The following is a 20,104-nucleotide window of genomic DNA, read 5'->3' as shown; positions in this document are numbered from 1 at the left end:
AGGGCCTGGAGTGAGGAGACGTGGTTTATAGCCCTTGTTCTGCCATAGACTTTCCTGTGTGACATGTCAATTATAGAGATAGAAGACAGATGCAAAGTTTGGCAGTTGTGTTCGGATCTGGGTTCAGGTCCATTTCTTTTATTAATATAAGTGTGGGTGATTGTGACTTCTCCCAGTAAATGTAATTATCAGGGAGCTCGACTGTTTATTCAGTTAGGAGATTGGTTTGTTAGTTTTATTGGCATGTGAATGCATAGAAGATATCCCAGCTAATCAAGTGATACAGTGCATCACTGTGTGCCAGCTGAATTGCATGGAGGCTGTTGGAAAGATGCTAGCAGGTAAGGCTTGAATCACACCAAGCATCTGAGTAACTGATTTAGACTTCCAAGTGAAATACCACAGCAGTGGCCTAGTGAGTTGAGGCTACAAATACTCATTGTCAATATTTTTCCTGCACGATAATACTTCATCTCTTATTTCCCTCTGGAGCCAGGAGCTGCTGCCTATTAAAATCACAGTGACACTTTTTCACGGCACAAGGCACCACGTTATGTGTTTAATTAGCTTGCTGCTAAACTGTATTTATTTTCCTTTTCAAGTAGCCACATTCCTCCCCAGTTTTTTGTTTTTACTCTCCATGGAAACTCAGCGAGCCAAAATCATCCCTGGTGCAACTCAGTTGATTTATGCCAGTGATCATCTTGGCCCAGCTAGTTTAATTTACCTGGCTTCATGTCACCTTTTCAGCTGTTGCACAACCTTGGACTTAATCTAAAGGATTTTTTTTTTTTTTTGGTTGTCATCCAGCTCTACCCTTTCCTTTCCAATAAGGTGAAAGGGTGAACCTTCCTGCCTTATTTCTTTTCCCTCTGCCTCTCTCTCCTAGCTGATGCTTCCACCAGCCTTAACCTTGAGTGCTCAGCTCTTGCTAGAAAGCGATTCACATTACAAGGTCTTTCCAACCGCAGAGCTCCACCTAAAGGTAAAATCACCCCATGCAGCATTCAGTCTCCAGCCATCTGTCTCCTGCGTACAATCCCATGATGTTCTCTCCATTCCATGGTGCCATCCATCACTACCTCCTAAGGTGCTGCTGCATCCCATCCAAACACACGCACATGCTCCTCTGGTCAAATTGTTTTTTTACAAAATTACTCCCATGGCAGTATCGACAACGTTTGTGTCTTTAGTGTGGTGATGGAAAGCGTAACTGACTTCGCAAGAAACGTTCATTTTTGCTTTCAAGCCTCCCACAGGAACCTAATGGTGAAAGATTCTATTAAACCACAAAACAAAAACACACACCCAACAATAACTTTTGCCGCCGTTTCTTGATTGGGTGGGGGAAACACCCAGCCAACCTGCAATTTCTGGTGTAATGTGTTAAATTTTCATTTGTGGGATCACTTAGGCTCAGTAAGAAACTGTGGTCAGTGGTTAAGAAAGCATGGTCTAGTTGTTATGTCAGGGGACTGGTATTCAGGAGATCTGGAAATTATTCCTTCTTCTCTCTGTTCCTCCATTTCTTCATCTGTGAAATGGGGTGTTGTGAGTCTTGACTCATGAATGTTTGGAAAGCATTTAAGATCCCTGGAAGGAAAGTGCTGCATGCTTCTGGGGCCATTATGCCAGCAGGAGGAAGAGGAAGTAATTTGGACAGTGAAAACGGGCAATAAAATTTGCAAGCAGTTTTCTGAAATGACTCCTAGACTTTAAGGTCAGAAGGGACCATCATGATCATCTAGTCTGATCTGCACATTGCAGGCCACGGAACCTCTGACTGTGTGATGTTTTTTGCTTTTCTCCTGTTCGGTAAGTGACATTTTCTTTCCAAGTGCACCACGAGGCCAAAGGTCGAGGTAGGATAATGGAGAGTGGACGCATCAGGAGAGGAAAATGTCAAGGAATAGAAAGAGGCAAAGCGGAAGCATTACAGTTAAAAAGTGACATAGCAGAGGAGAACACACCAATAACCAAAGCAGCCCCAAAGTTCTTTCGGCTAAGATAAGGCAGCACTAAAGAGAGAGGGTCTAAGCTGCAAAATCCAGTTCTGGATTTTGACTCCAGAGTAGGGTGACCAGGTCACCACACTAAAATATTGGGACACATTGGGGTGCCATCAGCCCCACCCACAGTCCACCCCTGCTCCTCCCAGGCTCTGCCCCCACTCTTCCCCAGATCCTGCCCCCTCCCCGCTCGGCCCCCTCCCACGACACCCTTCCTCATCTCCCGGCCCGCCGCTGGCTTGCTGCGTCCCTCCTTAGTCTCCCACCCACCGCTCGCCTCCTCACTCCCCCAGCCCGCCCGCCGCTCGCTCGCTCGCCGCTCGCCTCTTCGCCCCCCCACTCACCCCTACGGCGCCGACTTCTCCTCTGCCGGGTGGGTGCTCGCCCACCCCCTGCCTCTTCCCGCCCTCGCTCCGCCCCCATTCCACCCTCTCCCCCCAAGTCCCCACCCCTGCCCTGCCTCTTCTCCACCGCCTTCCCTGAGCGCGCCGCATCCTTGCTCCTCCCCCTTCCCTCCCAGAAAGTGCTAAGTTCTGCCAAACAGCTGTTAGGCGGCGGGAAGCACGAGGGGATGGGGGGTGGAGAGGGGACGCAGCGCACTGGGGGGAGGAGGGGAGAAGGAGGTGAGGAGGGGGGAGCTTGGCTGCAATTTTTCCCCAGGTGTGCTCTAGCCTCGGAGCACCCACAGGTCAGCGCCTCCCTCCCGCTCGCCTCCTTACCCGAATATCGGGACAAATGGCATCCCGATCGTACATTGATCGGGATGCGGGACAAAGGGTTAAATATCGGGACAGTCCCAATTTTATTGGGACATCTGGTCACCCTACTCCAGAGGATGGCAGTTTTCAGATTTGGTTTGGTCAATTACAGAAACATTTGCAAAAGTCAAAATCAGATTCAGGTTCAGAGTGCAATTCAGTTTGGGGCTGTTTGAACCCTTGGTTTTGTTTTGGGCCTTTTTCCCTCCTCTGTCTGCAATCATCTCAGTCCTTGTGGGATCTGTCTTCTCTTTCCATTCTCTTTCCGGGCAAAGGAGAATACTGTAGTATAGTACTTATGGTGCTATCCCTATGGAGCATGGGCATTACTCAACCTATTGTTGATTTAGGGTCCACTCCCTTTAAATGCTAAGCACCCTCAAATCGTTCACTTGCAGGGTCTGGTTCTGACTTATGATTCTTTTGACACATCTAAAACATGCTACATGATGCATGTGTTTATTGATTTCAGTTTGTTGTTCTGTTCTGTGAGCTCAGGGGAGCTAGATTTGATCCTCTCTTGGCGTGGACGAAACCCATGATGGTAACTGCAATATGTATATATGTAAGGATGTCCTGCAGAACGCTGTCATTTCCCTGTGTAGTGATGGGTTTTTTTTTGCTCCTGCTAGTAGTATAAAGAATGGCTCATCAAGATAAACATTAGAAGAGGGGGTTTGATCAATAATAGTGACAAGACTATATTGGGGTAGTCTGTGTTGCTCAGTGGATTTGACCTGGGCAATACAAGCAGTGTGGCTATTGTGCGGACACTACTTTGCTGAACAACTCTCACTAGGTTGCATAGCTCATGGAAGGAAAAGTCCTACTTAAACGCAAGTAGGTATCTTGGCATTGACCTCTCTAGGTCCCAGTTCTGCTTTCCTGCCACCCTCAAAACTACCCCTGAAGTCAATGATCTCCCTGATCTTTTAAAGTCATCCAGCATGTATCTGCAGTGATGCTGGTGTCTGGATGAGAAAAAAAGTCACCATCAGTATCCTGAAAAAAGGAAATACTAAAGAACTAAGACCATGAGTGGAAAGTGGAATTTTAATTGCATCTGGCCATACTAAATACCGGGCCAAATTCTGTTCTCAGTTACAGCAACATAAATCTGGAGTAATTCAATTATAGTTATATGTTGCAACTGACAGCAGAATTTGGTCTGTTGTGTCTTTTCGGGATTATAAGTGGGTGTAGAAAGGTGTATACACCTGATGCAGAACAGTGTGTTTGTGCTTTTACAAGTAAATTCATATAATAATCTCAGAAGCATAAAATTTCCAAGCATATTATGGAGGCAGCAGTAGCAACACCACAGTAGTTAAGGCTGCATTAAGCATTAAGCTATGAGGTCCTCCATTGTGCTAGTGTCCCTCATAAGATGTTTTGGCGAGAAAAGGTGCTACAGAAGCTGTAGTTGTTAAACCAGTCACGCTAATTTCTGTCCCAGGGGAAAGACGCAGTGAGAAGTGATGTTTGTCAAATAGAAATGAGGGCGTAAAAAACCCCTTGAGTGTCTGAACACCGAAATGGGGAAATACAAAGAAAAGAAAGGAAAGGAAAGTGAAAGTTTTTTTTTTATGTCACTTCTAAATCTCTACAGTACTGTAGTTCTGTATAGCACGCTGAGATATTTATAACATTGTAAGTCAGAAACCACCATAAAACGTACTGCACCCCAGTGTTCTACTAGTCCTAGGATAGCTACAAGTAGGATAGCAACAGAAAAGCCAGGGACTCCTTCCCTTTTCATCCTCAGAAGTTCTGGGGCACCGATTTTCTCAGTGGCTGAACCCTGGAACAATCCTGCGAACACTTAGGCCATGATTCTGGCCGTAGAATCTATGGAAAATTTCAGTGCAAATAAAACAGTTTTGTTTTCATTTAAATGTTTCTTTGAGTGTTTTGGGGGTTTTGACAAAAAAAAAACACATTTTCAGGTTTTGGATGAAAATAGAATGTTTTTCACAAAATCTCTCATGGGAAAAAGCTCCAACCGAACATTTTAGCCCTGTTTGAATGCTAAGTCCCATTGAGGCCATGTGCCGTTAAAGTAAATCGCATGCCTTAAATGTTTTGCTGAATCGAGGCTTTATGCACATGCTTTGCTTTACTCATATGGGTTGTGTCCTATTGATATTCATGCAACTACTTGTCTGAGTCAAGTTACTTGTGTGCTTGAGAGTCTGGAGGATCGGGGCCCAGAAACACACGGAAGTGAGCAAATTTTCTCACAAGTGTGGTCCCATTGAAGTCAGTGTCGTCGGAGTTACTCCCCGGCCTATTTGTTCGCAGGACAAGTGTTTGCAGGTTTTCAATCAGTTTAGAAATGCCACCTGCCTTCTGAAGCTGGCAGTTAATTAGTCCCTGGGTTTATTTTATCATTTTATAAAATACTTTAAGACAAAGTCCTCTGGAGGTAGGTAGGTGATGCTCACGTCGAAATCTGTGTACGTTGTGTCCTCTCTCCAGAACTGAATTTGGCTCCTTGAAAGGACTTCAGTGGAGTCCTGCTGATTTACACTCACTGAGTAGCAATGAGTCCCTAAATACCTTAACAAACCTGGGTCCTAGCTCTAGGGTGACCAGACAGCAGCTGTGAAAAATCGGGACAGGGAGTGGAGGGTAATAGGAGCCTATATAAGAAAAAGCCCCAAAAATCGGGACTGTCCCTATAAAATCGGGACATCTGGTCACCCTACCTAACTCAGAAGTGTTTATTTGTCAGTGTTTTTCAGCCACCGTTAAATCAGTCATCGCGGAACAGTTCCAATATTTTTCTTTTAAAAATCCACATAACCCATCTATTAAACTGTGCCATTTTAACTGTCCCTGGTCATCTCTGTGTGGTTTGCAGTTGTACTTACACTAGTTTGGTGCTAAGGTATTAATTGGTACTGGTTCCCCCCTGCAATAGTAAGGGCGGTGTAACGGCAAATGTTTTAAAAATATATTTTTCTCTGCATGTCACTTACTAGATTGTACATTTCTTGGCAACTGGCCTTCTTCCCCTTTTTCAACTGCTGCTTTGCTTTGAACCTGTATAACCTCCCCTGCTTACTAACCTCTAATCCTGCCTCGCACTGCATCTCTTTGTTCTCCCAGATCCAGAAACTAAAGAGAGAGAAGTGACCCGTCGCTTTTCCCTTGCCTCCTCCATCAGCACCACAGTCACCACATCTGCTCTGACCAAAGGTACGGTCATGCTGCCTGCTAAGCGAGCCTGTTTCCCCTTCCTGCTGATTGTGATATATCTACTGCCAAACACTTATGTTTAAAGAATAAGTCTGTACATCAGGCTCAAGTCTGATATATGCAGAGGGCTGCAGAGGGAGCGTGATCAGGGCCAGAATATGTCATCTGCAGAGAGAGAGAGTCCCAGCTGGGACTATGTATCTGAAACATATGCATACATATGGGACCTGATCCCCTTTCCATTGAAATCAATGGGAGTTTTGTTGTCGACTTCATAGTCGATCTGGATGAATATACCTCAAACGAGTCCCACCAATATTCACAGAAATTGAATTTGCTTCGCCTGAGTCTGCACCTGTTTTGCATTTTCTTCTTGTGAATAGTCTAACAGACACATTCCCTGGCAGGAATGTTCATAGAAACAGCAGACGTGGATAATAGACAATACGAATGGAAGCAGTCTGTTTTGAGCTCACAAATGCAAGGGTTTGCACAAGAAACATGATGGTAAGAGTCACGTTCACCCAACAGTGAGGAAACTGAAGCGTATCACCATGAGATGTGTGGGTGCATTCAAGTTACCTAGTCCTCACAACAAATCACTCCAGAACAATGTATAGGCCAAGAGCTATTTGCAGAAAGTATTCAGAGCTAACGAAGAAACTGGAGAAAACCGTAAGCTGGGATGGCCAACCTGAGCCTGAGAAGGAGCCAGAATTTACCAATGTACATTGCCAAAGAGCCACAGTAATACGTCAGCAGCCCCCCATCAGCTCCCGCCCCTGCTCCCAGCGCCTCCTGCCCACCGGCAGCCCTGCCGATCAGCAGCTCCCCCTCCCTCCCTGCACCTCCCGATCAGCTGTTTCGTGGCATGCAGGAGGCTCTGGGGGAAGGGGAAGGGGAGGGGATGGAGCGAGGGCATGGCAGGCTCAGGGAGGGGGTGGGAAGGGGTGGAGTGGGGGCAGGGCCTGTGGCAGAGCCAGGGGTTGAGCAGTGAGCATCCTCCGGCACATTGGAAAGTTTGCGCCTGTAACTCCAGGCCTGAAGTCGGTGTCTATACAAGGAGCCGCATATTAACTTCTGAAGAGCCGCATGTGGCTCCGGGGCCATAGGTTGGCCACCCCGCTGTACGCTGTTTGAGGGCAATTTGCAAACAGAAAAAGTAGTTAAATTCATTCAGTAAAATTCTTTGCTACCGTTTATTAGCTTAGCTCTAAATGGGATCAAGCCCCTTATTCTTAGCACAGTTGGCTTTGAGTTGCATTGAAGAAGATGAGCCAAGCCATTGCCTGAGCAAAGAGATGATGAGCTCCTGAAACCTGTGCTAGTGATGCTCTGGATGTAATGGGCATGGCGAGGGCATCTGTTTTCCTCATTCGGACTGTGGCTCCGGAGCGAGAATCCTGATTGCCGTTTTAGCTGTGGGTAGGCTGGTGCGATGTACAGTGTGACTGGGTAAGAGAGGAAATGGGATAACATAGCTGCACAGAAGAGCAGAGAGGGGACATCATATCCCCAGCATTGTTTTGTGGATTGGCTTATTGAAGAAAACATGTATAAATGATAATGAAATATCAGTTGCACTGTTAGAGTTTTCAATCCAAAAATTCGTCACGGAGATTCTAATCAAAACAAGATTGGTGGGCAGGTTTCTTGGCCGGAAGGTGAGAAATGAAACGTGATTCTTAATGATTTTAAGAGATGCACGGCAGAGTCAATGATTTTCAATTACATATTTTATTGCTGTCAGTTACTTTAAGGAAAGATTTTGGGTGACATGCCCAAAGCATAAACTTTGCCCTTACCCAAGTACAGAGCCAATCAAGATTCTCATTTGCTCATTCAAGGGCCACTATTTGCCATTGTTCCCTTATCCTCCCTGCTAACAGACTAACCCCATCATATCATCTCACCTTGGGGACGAGAAGCAGGGCACAGGATGACTATCAGTAAATCAATTTGCAAGGGGCACCCTGCAACCCAGAATACAATGGCATCCTCTCTTATTCAAGAGTATACCTCTGGTACATTCACTGATCCAAGGCAGAGCCATGTTGAGGTGACTCTCAAAGCTGTGTCTTCCCTGAGACATTTGAATGGCCTAGTGCCACCAAACAAACAGGAGATGAAAGTCCATAAAGTTGGAGTCAGTTACCTTTTCTCAATTGTACTTAAACTGTAAATGATCAAAACTGCAAGAGGGGGTTTGTTTCTTAGTGCAGATCACAAAAGTGTTTTTCTTCCCCTTTTACAGAATTGCTTAGTGGGTTGCTTTGGTTTTTGGGATTTTGTTTGTTTTGTTTAGTAAATGCATTATCCTAAGCTCTTTACACTGGTCAGTTCCAGCCATTCCAGATCATGGTTTTTGCAAACAGATAATGGGAAAACATGTTGTACCTCTAACTATATTTATAATCTTGTGCATCTGCAAACTTCACACAGGTCCCCTGGGTTCTGCTGTTAAAGTCAAGAGACATGAAATAAAGAGTGATCCAACTCCCCTGGGGTTTGAAGGTACAAGTATTGGCATCATGCATGGAATTCTTCTCCATAGTTCATTGACACCATCCATCTCTCTTCATCACTGATGGTAGATTACATTAAAATCCACAAGGATTTATGAGTTTAGTGTCTCAGTTTATGCTTGTCACCTCATTACTTGAGCTATGTTTAAAGAGTCTCGTTTAGGGATGGGCCTGAATTGAAGCCCCAGGTCCAAACTCCCTTTGGGAAGGTGGTGAAGGTCCAGAATCTGGACCCAGGGCCAAATCTGGATTTTGTGGCTACTTTCTTTCTGTATAAGGGTCAGAGCCCTCTGACTTGGTGGGGACAGAGAGTTATTCCAAAGCAGAATCTGGATCCCATTTGGATCCTTCTTCATCTCATCGACCCAAAGTAGGAGAAATTAACTGCAGGTCTGCCCAGATGGGAACCCTGCTGACACCGTATCAAGGGAATGGCACTTAATTGGCATTAAGTGGGGTCAATGACATCCTGCCTTAGTTTTAATATAAAGTCTCACTGAGCTGCACCGTCACATTAAAGAGGAGAGGGGCACTGACAGCATTAGATAATCCCTATGCTGCATTTGACCTGTAAGCTCTAGTGTGGCCATTCCTGTCCCTTTCCACTCTCCCCAGACATCACGCTCGTAATGGTAGCAGGTGGTATGTGCATGCTGCATAGAGAGAAGGCTAGACTCAGGCATTTTTGTCCATTAAAGGTGCAGTGTTTCATTTCATTCAAGCAGACTTTAAGGCTGTTACCCCCAGCGTATTCTTCCACTGGGGAGAGACAGATCTGAATTGAACAAAGGATGCTAAACAGTTCCCAATTCAGGAAGGGCTTCGCCACCATTACTTGGACCAGCACATGCTCACACGGCACAGGGTCCCCTTTTAATGGTTAATGGCTGGCTGTGACAGAGCTAGGTCATAGAGTCAGGGGACAGGGAGGACTCATGAGCCAGGGCTATCCAGGGAGAGGTGAACTGCAGAACGCTTCCTTCATCTGTGCTGCTCTGCAGAAATCTGCGTAGGCAAGGGGTGAGTGGCTGGTCAGTGATGGAACCAATCCGATATTCGGGGCCAGCTGCCTTATCGACCCCAGCAGAGGAAGTTGGACTTCAGAGGATGGAGGAAACAATGCTGGGTACAGTCAGGGAGCTGTGGTTCAGGGCACAGATGAAAAAGGGGGATTGTTCAGTTTTCTTCTCCCTGGGGATTCCAGCTCCCGAGTGCAGGATCATCCTGATCCCCTACTGGGTGGCAAACCCCGGCACGCTGAGTCTCTCTGACCAGGAAACAATGACCATTGTCACATCTTTACTAGTGGATGCCGCTGCTTCCAAAGCTCCACCTGAGATACAATTAGTAACATTAAGGGATTGATTTTGCTGTGAAAAACCCTAAACCTCCCCAACCAAATTGCATCGATTAGGAATTATTACATTCATTCCTGGTTGGGAGGAACAATTTATGTTTTTTATGAGTCCATTTGATAACGGTTGCCATTTGGATGGTCATTAAAAACCACCCAAAACAAACTCTAGGAGCTACAGAAGTATTGCAAATGCTTCAAGGACAGTATGTTAAGGGGAAAATAAGGAAACTTTGGAGGAATGGAATACTGCACCATTCACCTGACAGTTATTTTCCAGACAATAAATGACATCCACATTTCTCTTTGGTTTGTTCTGTTTGCTCTCTGCACATCTCACATTGCATCTGTGTTTTAGTGGAATGCCGATGTGATTGCAGCCGTGTTTGTATTCAAGAGATAAAACTTGCTCTTTTTTTGGCAGTAAAGGAATACATTTGGTAGTGGGTCCATGTTCAGTTTTTCACTTTTAGGAAGAATCTCAGTAAGTGACAAAATTCTACTTCCTGTCACAGATGCTTTTGAGAACACCATCTTAGCCCAGACTAAATGTAATGCTGGTTCCATCACAAGACCAGTTCCTAGATCTGCTTCACAGACAGGTAAACAGATTTAAAATGTTCACAGTGCTTCATGTAAATCTGAGGGTACTTAATGACTATGTTAAACAGTCTTTACTTAAGCTAAGTCCTCATTAGTTCCTCTCTCCATTCTTTTTTTAAAGGAAACATTATTTCCTTTGAAAGAAACGTAACCATAAGCCCAGGTCACTGCAGAATGTAGAAATAATGGACCAGATTCTGATTTTATTTAGTGGATTCAGAATAACTATTTTAAATTAACTCTGGTAAGATCAGAATCTGGCCGGAGTTATTTTATAACATCTCTGTGCTGTCTCTGAAATCCTGTCATTGCAATGTTAATTAGCAGAGAAAAGGATGGATAAGATGATGGAGCTATTGTAGGAATCTTTATTGCTGGGAAGTCTTTAAGTGTTACAGTGAACATCTTGACTCTTGGCTGTGAATGACAATGGCATGAGATCACCAAGGCACCGTCTGCCCAGGAACTTTGTGTGTGTGTGTGTGTGGCTATAATCTAATGTGTGAATTTAAATCAATAGTTTAGTTTATTTAGCTCAGGAAGGGGTTTAAGCTAAACCAAAAAAGCCACTCTTATATTGGAAGAAGAGTGTCTACCCAGGGGGTTATATTGGTGTAACTATATCGGAATAACTGGTAAAACTTTCCCATGTCAACCAGGCTTCTGATGTACCTTCCTGAATTGTTCCAAGTCAGACCACTCCCCATTTTAAAATATCTCTCTAAGCTTGGTTCTCTAGAGCAGTGCTTCTAGCCAAACGGCGTCTGTTGCTTCGAATGATGGAAGAACAGGGTTAGAAGCTTGGCACAGCACCTTGGCTGACTTAGCAGCTAAAGAGCCAGTAACATTTGGAAGAAGAGGGACTTCAGACAAATGTGAAAAGATTTGGTGTAACTTTTTCGCAATCTTTGATTAATCGCTAACAGATGGAAATCGAGATATCATCTGGTGTTCCTTCCCATTCCTTTACCTTTCTGTTCTTTCGCCTTTCCCTCCTCCCCCCATTTGCCACCTATTTGGGGGGGAAGTGGATTTTTTTCAGTAACATATAAATAAAGAAACCTTGGTTCTGGGTTTGCATTGTTTTAAACCAACTTTTGCTATAGAGTGTGCATACATGGCTGGGTCATGCATAAGTATATTGTGAGAGCATCTGACTTTTCTTTGCCATGGGACTAATTTGTGTTCAGCAGGAGTAGGGTGACCAGACGTCCCGATTTTATCGGGACTGTCCCGATCTTTGCTTGTTTGTGCCGCGTCCTGACCGATGTTCGGTTGGGACGCTGGACAAACAAGCAATTTTGCCCTCCGCTCTAGCGCACAGGCGGAGCCCGGAGGGGCTTGCGGGCCTCCCCCCCCCCGCCCCGACTCCATCCCCTCCTTCCCCCGTTGGATCCCTCCCCAAATCCCCACCCTGGCCCCACCCCCTCATTGCCCCATTGGATCCCTCCCCAAATCCCCACCCTGGCCCCGCCTCTTCCCCAAGCACGCTGCATTCCTCCTCCCTCCCAGGCTTGCGCTGATCAGCTGTATGGCAGCGCAAGCGCTGGAGGGAGGGGGTGACACCAGCGTGCGTGGTACCTGAAGAAGGTAGGGCCAGGGCGGGGATTTGGGGAGGACAAAATTGCTTGTTTGTCCAGCTTCCCGAGCCGCGTGAAGGTGGGAGAGGCCGTGGGGCGCATGGCCGGACCGCCAGTGCCGCGCCCAGACCCCGCGCCTGAGGGGCAGAGCTGCCGCCCACTGGCCCCCTCCCCTGGGGCGGCTGGCGGCCCCTGTTCCTCGAGGGCTCCCGTGCCCCCTGGCCCCTTTGCCCAGCTGTTGCGCATGCCATGCCCTGCCCTGAACCTCCCGGGGCCGCAGTGCAGGGACGGGCCGCGGGCGGGTCGGTGCTACAGGCCATTCTTGTACATGGGGACAGACTCGCCCCAGGTGCAGGGCAGCTCGGTGGGGTCACAGCGGCCGCAGACTGAGCACGCCCCAGCCGCTCACTTCCTAATCCCGGGGTGCTCTGTGCTGCAGGGCAGAGCTGCCGCCTGCCTGAAATGCTGCTGTCTGAGTGGGCGGGATTGCACCAGCTGGGCACCTTCCCCTACGGGGGGAGGTGGAGACGAGGCGAGCTGGTGCGGTGGGGGGCTCCGGCGGCTTTTTTTTTTGCCCCGCCCCGCGTCCCGATATTTCACCTTTGTCATCTGATCACCCTAAGTAGGAGCAATGACCCACAAGCTGTAAAAAGTTTGAATCTGTATCCAAGCTACCTGCACTTCTTGGATCTATTAACATGAAGGATCCCTGGGCCCCTGCATGGGCTCTTCCACCTCTCCCCCAGCATGCACCTGTTCAGAGGCTGCCCAGTGCCCTTGTGAAGAGTAGTGTCCCTGCTTCTTCTTAGTAAACACATACTCCACACCTGTCTGAAAGGGGGTGGCCATGGCCCCGCCCACTCCTCCGCACCAGCCCTCAGAGTTGGCCAAGCAGGGGGCACATTATACCCTGTCCCAGATTGGCAGATTTGCCACTCCAGCATGTACATCCCAAGAGCCTCCTGGGGGACGGACGGGGTTTCTGGATGACTGAGCCAGAATTCCTCTTGGGATATAAAATAACACGACGTCTTGGCACCCCGTCGCGTGTCCGAGGGCACTAGGACGAGATGGTTGTGTCTGGGCTGGAAATCTGCCTCTCACGTTAGATCCCTGGTATTTCATGTTGTGGCAGTGTTGGAGAGAGCCCAAGAGAATCTCATCTGGCAGGATGAGGTCACTTCTGCTTTCATGGGTGCATGCAGAAGAATAGCAGAGAGAAAGGTGAAACGGTTTCAAGAAAGAGTCATTCAGTTCAGGTTGAAGTTTTGGGCAAAGGCTGAGGCAGGGTGGGGAGGGAGAGGCAGCGAATCTGTTCACTTGTTCCTACTGTTAGTCTCATGAATGTTAGCCTGAACGCTGGCCGTTTTTCTTTGATACGTGTAAATCCATGGCAACTTCTCTCCCTTTGCACCACAGTTTGCAATGGAAAGTAAGTCACCGAGGAGAGAACTCTTTTATTAATTAAAAAAAAAATTGCTGAGTGCTGGAGCATTCCACATTAGTGCTCACTTTCCTGGTGCTGAATCTTGCCGTTTGTGAGTGTTGCCCTGGAAGGCAGTAGAATGGCTCAGCTGTGTGTCACAGGCTCTGTACTGCTAATAGAGATACTCCTTTACCTGAACTATTAGTGGCCTGAACAGGAAGATCTGAGTCCAAAGCTGTGAGGTTCCAAGTGGCGATGTGCAGCATAATGACAGCAGTGAAATACTAAGTGGCTGCAGATGTGTGGCTGTTACACATTTCTCTCTTATGACATTACAGTATATTTACTGCCATGTATAAAAGCAAGAGGAACCATTCCGTTGATTTTGCTTGATATCAGATGTACACTACCCTGATCGGACAACAAAATGTATTCACATTAAGCATGTAAATCGGACCATCTCTTCTTGACACCTTAGCTCTGTTTGTCTCAGTGCTGTGTCAAAAGACCTGTGCCCCCGTTGTTCTGACTCCTTTCCCTCCCTCACAACTTCTGCCTTTGGCATACGTGCCAGTTTTTGGAAGCTGTTTGGGCATCAGATCAGCTGAAGGTTGGAGTTGGGTGGACTGTGATTCAAACCCCTTTGGCCCCAAATACTAGACACACTGGGCGGTGAGGTAGAAGCTTGAAAACTGAAACAGACACAGCCCACCTGAAAAGCTCCTGAAAAACCCACAGTGGCTTTACAAAGTCACCATTTGCCATAATTCTCTGCTCCTTGTCCCCTGCATTCTGTGATTCTTCAACTGAAGATATTTAGCAATGAGAAATACATATGTAATATGGTGGAGGGCGTGATGGGGGGAATCTATGAACTGCCTCTTTAAATGTTTGAGTCCTCTAAGAGCGGATGCCCTGTAGTTAAATCCTGTTATTTCATTTCCTTTGCAAAGGTTGGCCCAGCAGGCAGATGCCCTCGCTAGACACCTTTGAGGATTTCGAAGCCATCCCATCCAGCACGGATGAACTCTCCAACTCTTCTGACATGGAGGAAGAGGCCAATCCTAACAATGTAATTCTTTTCACACCTGCCCCATTGTAATGCCGGAATGGGCATAAACTGCAGCGTTTGGATCCATGCATTTCCGATGTTATGGGGTGTTTTAATGAGGGGGTTTGGTTTGGTTCTAGGATGGATGCAAAAGTTCAGAACTGGAACAGGGTGCAGGTCTCCCTGAAGTTCAGGGTAGTTCACACATTCTTGGTGTTGGTTTGAGACCATCTTAGGTTTTCAAGAACCTTAAGATCTAAGGCTCGGCTACTGTACGTAGGTATAAGATTTAGCAGTGCCCAGAATGCCCATCCAGCTTGCACCTCTAGTATTTCACAGTACTGGTAGCACCACAGCTCTGTAAACATACTGACATGCCCGGGCATTGCTTTGGGATGCATTGAATTCTTCCCTAGGTTGTTTTGCCAGCTAGAATCACAGAAAGCCTCCCTCACTTTTAACCTCCTGATTTAAATGATGTTTAAATACATTAGATACAGAAACGGGGAAATAGCATCGTCCCTCCTCCCCACCCCTATGCCTTTTTTGGTTCCCAAAACTCAGAAGGGTCTAAAACCAACAGTTATTTTGCTTTTCTCCAAAGTGAGAAATCATCCCAATGATTGGAAGAATATGTTGTCAATAATATTACACCCAAGCTCAGATATTGTCAGTTTCATCCTAGAGTTGGCACTGGTGAAGCCACATATGGAGTATTGCGTCCAGTTTGGGGCCCCCCACTACAGAAAGGATGTGGACAAATTAGAGAGAGTCCAGCGGAGGGCAACGAAAATGACTGGGGGCTGGGGCACATGACTTATGAGGAGAGGTTGCGGGAACTGGGCTTATTTAGTCTGCAGAAGAGAAGAGTGAGGGGGGATTTGATAGCAGCTAGGCTGTTCTCAGTGGTGGCAGATGATAGAACGAGGAGTAATGGTCTCAAGTTGCAGTGGGGGAGGTCTAGGTTGGATATTAGGAAACACTATTTCAGTAGGAGGGTGGTGAAGCACTGGAATGCGTTACCTAGGGAGGTAGTGGAATCTCCTTCCTTGGAGGTTTTTAAGGCCCAGCTTGACAAAGCCATGACTGGGATGATTTAGTTGGGGTTGGTCCTGCTTTGAGCAGGGGGTTGGACTAGATGACCTCCTGAGGTTTCTTCCAACCCTGATATTCTATGATTTTATGAACTATCTCAGCCCCTGCTATAAACCCTATAAATAAAGCAGTGAGGGGTGCTGATTCCATTCTTACTTATACCAGTTTTGTACTGGTCCATTGACATCAATGGACCTTACTCCTGATTTACACCAGCATCATTGAGAGCAGAAGCAAACCCAGGAATGGAGAAAGACACCCTTAACTACAGTACAAGTTGATTCATTTGTTTGGGCTCTTACACAGCGCCTCTTTCTGTAGCATCTGGGAACCTCAAATTCACTTTAAAAATAAGTAAATTCAAACACATCTGGACCACCCAAACTGATGACTCAGTAAAGTCAAACAGAAACCCACTGTCCGAGTGATGGCTGATTTATTAATTGCAGCATTTGAATAGGCCGGTGAGTCCTGCACTGAGACCTGAATATCACTAACCTCACGCGCTCACCAAAAATAAAAGAATGAAAAAGCTACAACAGTCCCAGAAGAATAAATCTCTGCAATGCCTAGCTCAGTACGTTAACCAGAAAGTCTCTCTCTTTTGTTTCCTCCCTTCATAGTAACTGTACGCTGTATTGTTTCATTGGTTTTAGGGGTCCAATCTTTTACGGGTAGAAGGCAGTTATGAAACCTGTTTCCCAGAGTCTCTCACTCTAGAGAATGGAGATTTAGTGCATTTTGTACAGGAAGGAGAAAATGGACAATGGTAAGTACAAAAGAGAAAATAGCAGCTGGGACAGCTGTAACCACATGTAGGAGGTGGAAAAACTAATTAGAAGGATCTGAAAACATCTGCAGAAACGAAACCCAAAGCAGGGGAAAACCTACAGAAAATAGAGAGAACCCCCCATTATATGGTCTGTGGCAGAGTCTAACATGGCCTAAAGATGGGTTGTTATGTACAAGGGATATATTCTCTCTGTGATACATGCACATAACCCGTTTGCACCAAGGAGATACATCAGCACCATTAACAACAAGGAGTCTGGTGGCATCTTAAAGACTAACAGATTTATTTGGGCATAAGCTTTCGTGGGTAAAAAGCTCACTTCTTCGGATGCATAGAGTGAAAGTTACAGATGCAGGCATTATATACTGACACATGGAGAGCAGGGCACCATTGTACACTTATACCAATGGGACCATTGTATGCCTAGCACCTGCAGCTCCTGTTGAAGTCAAGAATTTTTGCTGTCCACTGGCTCAGCACCTCTCTGGATCAGCTGTATATTGAGGGTAGTATGAGGTTAACATGTATTTGAAAAGTTGCTGTGTCAGATGTGGCGTCTAAATCTAACCACCAAAGTATGAAACAGAGGATTTTAGTCCTGCTTCCAGAGTGAAAGGGTAATTAATCCCTGGAACAATTTACTAAGGGTTTTGGTGGATTCTCTATCACTAGCAATTTTTAAATCAGGGTTGGATGTTTTTTTTAAAAGATCTGCTCTAGGAATTACTTTGGGGAAGTTCTCCGGCCTGGGTTTGCAGGTCAGACTGGATGATCACAACGGTCCCCTCTGGCCTGGATTCTATGGATCACAACCCAGCTTTAACAAAGGGGTCACTACGAATACCCCCCATAATGAAGTAATCTACTAGTAACTTTTCTGAGTCACAGCAGTGTGACAGGAGAGGCTCCTCCCATCACTCAGCAGTGGTGCTGCGTGACTTAAGTGCAGTGACCTTGGCTGGACCTCTTTGGCCAGTAGTGGCTGGACATGAGGCTTGGGTGGAGAGAGACATGAAAACAGAAAGGATGAGAAACAGTTGGGCCTCTGGCAGGGGTGAGGAGCACCCGTCGGAACAGAGGAAAATATACCAATGGCTGCATCCTGCTCTCACTCACATCAGTGCAACTCCATTGGCTCCCTTGCACCAGAGTAACTGAGAGCGCACTTTGCCCCCAAGGGTTTGAATAGAGCTGGAGTCAAAGGTGATGTGCAAAGTGGGATAAGTGAGATTCCCTTGCTGTCACTTCAGCTGCGTCTGCACTATGAGCCATGGGCGTGATTCCCAGCTCACACAGACGTACTCGCATTAGTTCTCGTCAAGTGAGGATACTAAAAATAGCAGCGAAGCCCCGGCCGCACAGGCAGTGACTGCAGCAGCACAGGCTACTGCCCTGAGTACCATAAGAACATAAGAACAGCAATACTGGGTCAGACCAAAGGTCCATCCAGCCCAGTATCCTGTCTACCGACAGTGGCCAATACCAGGTGCCCCAGAGGGAGTGAACCTAACAGGTAATGATCAAGTGATCTCTCTCCTGCCATCCATCACCACCCTCTGACAAACAGAGACTAGGGACACCATTCCTTACCCGTCCTGGCTAATAGCCATTAATGGACTTAACCTCCATGAATTTATCCAGTTCTCTTTTAAACGCTATTATAGTCCTAGCCTTCACAACCTCCTCAGGCAAGGAGTTCCACAAGTTGACTGTGCGCTGTGTGAAGAAGAACTTCCTTTTATTTGTTTTAAACCTGCTGCCCATTAATTTCATTTGGTGACCCCTAGTTCTTGTATTATGGGAACAAGTAAATAACTTTTCCTTATACCAACCCGCCTGAACCCTGTTGGCATGTCCTCGGGGTGCCGAGCTTAGCACGAGAATGTCTCTACAAGCTAGGAATCATACCCCTAGCTCACGGTGTAGAAATAGCCCTAGACTCCCTGAGGCTTGGACGCCCTTAGACCTCCTTATACCCACTTACTGATGAATGATGGTCAGGAATTCTAAATTGGTGTAACTTGCATGCCAAGAGGCTGGGATATGGTGTAAGTTAGAGAGTGGCTCCCTATAATTGACCTCGTGCAGTGTCTTAGTAGTTCCCTTTCCTGCCACACTCTTCTTTGACTAGTCCTGGAATGTGGAAGTTACATGCAGTGGGCCAGGTTCAGAGGTGATGTGTAGGAGATGGGGTGGGAGTAAGTTTCATGTTGGGAGTCAGGTGTGAGGGGGGCTTAGTCAGTGTCACATTCAGACTGAAGGGGATGACAACGTTGTCAGATACCGTCATCTTAGACACCTCCTGGAGCCGCCTCGGAATTTGCCCCACCATCTCAAAAACATTGGCCGGATCCAGAGCGTCAGTGCCACACACTGTGTCATTGCAGTGAGCAGATTCAGAGACCCTGTAGCACAGTCACACCCTCACGCTGCTGTCCCTTAGCACTGGCCCTGTGCACAGGTGCCCCAGAATTGGAAGAATGCTAAGGTGAGCTTTACATCACCACCCTAGCAATCTACACCTCCCACCCCTGCTGCCCTTTGACCGTAGCTGAGGCGTTACCCCCATAACGTGCATTTTCATGAAGAACTGTACCAGTGGGAAGAGAGGTGGGGAAATGCATTGACTGTTCACTCTGAATTTCCAGGTTAGTAAAGAAGCTGGCTTCTGAGAAAAGCGATTGGGTTCCTTCCAGTGCGTTACAGCCAGCAGAAGGCGATAGTAACAGTATCCTTAGGAAGAACAATGCAGGTAATAAAGACAGTTTCTAATGGTGTTTTAAAAGCTCCCTGATTTTCCCTTTTTGTTTAATGAAAAGTGACCTTTCAAGGTCCCTTCCAGTTCTAGGAGATAGGATAGCTCCATTAAAAGGTACTTTGGCACCTGGTCAAACATACACATGACAGTACAATATGTATTCAATCTAACTGTCTCACTCGAGCAGGGCTAGAGGTGGCATTTCAATCCCAGTTGGAGTTCAGGGTTCACACCCACGATCAGGGCTACGCTTTGGATTTGATGACACCAAAATCTCATGAGCTGTTGTTGCGGATCAGGTGCTCTCACAATATTTCCACCACTTTGGGCTAACGTTTTTCAAGAAGGGCTGCCCCGGTGAGATTTCAGTCAAGCCAGAACTAGAAATAGTCCTTTTCCAGTTTCGGATCTGACCCAACACCCAAACCGTAGGGCAGTGATTGGATTTGGAGAGTTGCATCTGAGCACCCTCTGAAGATCAAAACATTACAGTTTTGGCCCATCTCTATAATATCAGGCTGAATTCTGCCCTCAGTTACATATTGTTTCCAATGCAAGATGTAACTGAGAGCAGAACCTGTCATGAGCCATTTACTTGATATCTGAAAGTGAGAGCTAATGATGGTTTTGTTGTTGTTGTTGTTTTTCAATTTGCTAAGGTTTAGGAAAGGACTTTTGAAAATTAACAAGATTTTCTTGCTGCAGTTTAAGAGAAACACATGGTAGTTAAATCTGGATCCTAATGAATCAGTGTTCCACCTAGACCAATGTCCTGCTGCTGGCACTAACTTATAACCGATGCTCCAGAAGAAAACCAAAAACACATGGTGTACCAAGCCAATTGTTAAAGGGAATTCCTTCCTGACCCTACCTGATGATCAGCTAATGCCTTGAAGCATGAGGGTTGAGATTAGGTTTTTTAAATTTTATTTTACTGCTGTGTACTCTGGG

General features: G+C 46.4%; 1 protein-coding gene across 4 annotated transcripts in view; it reads left to right on the top strand.

Moving 5' to 3' along the window:
• The window catches only part of MCF2L2 (MCF.2 cell line derived transforming sequence-like 2), a 319,504-nt gene that overhangs the window by 294,303 nt on the left and 5,097 nt on the right, over positions 1 to 20,104 (top strand). For 2 of the 4 annotated variants that reach the window (XM_054039914.1, XM_054039913.1), the window contains exons 27-33: positions 890 to 985; positions 5,879 to 5,968; positions 8,411 to 8,482; positions 10,363 to 10,449; positions 14,410 to 14,528; positions 16,259 to 16,371; positions 19,044 to 19,147. In XM_054039914.1, coding sequence (XP_053895889.1) covers positions 890 to 985; positions 5,879 to 5,968; positions 8,411 to 8,482; positions 10,363 to 10,449; positions 14,410 to 14,528; positions 16,259 to 16,371; positions 19,044 to 19,147 — 681 coding nt within the window. The remainder of the gene's footprint in view (positions 1 to 889; positions 986 to 5,878; positions 5,969 to 8,410; positions 8,483 to 10,362; positions 10,450 to 14,409; positions 14,529 to 16,258; positions 16,372 to 19,043; positions 19,148 to 20,104) is intronic. The other 2 variants (XM_054039915.1, XM_054039916.1) reach the window with 2 other exon arrangements.

Source organism: Malaclemys terrapin, chromosome 9 (genome assembly GCF_027887155.1).
Source record: "Malaclemys terrapin pileata isolate rMalTer1 chromosome 9, rMalTer1.hap1, whole genome shotgun sequence".
Taxonomy (NCBI): Eukaryota; Metazoa; Chordata; order Testudines; family Emydidae; genus Malaclemys; species Malaclemys terrapin.
This window is presented reverse-complemented; position numbering and strand designations above follow the sequence as displayed.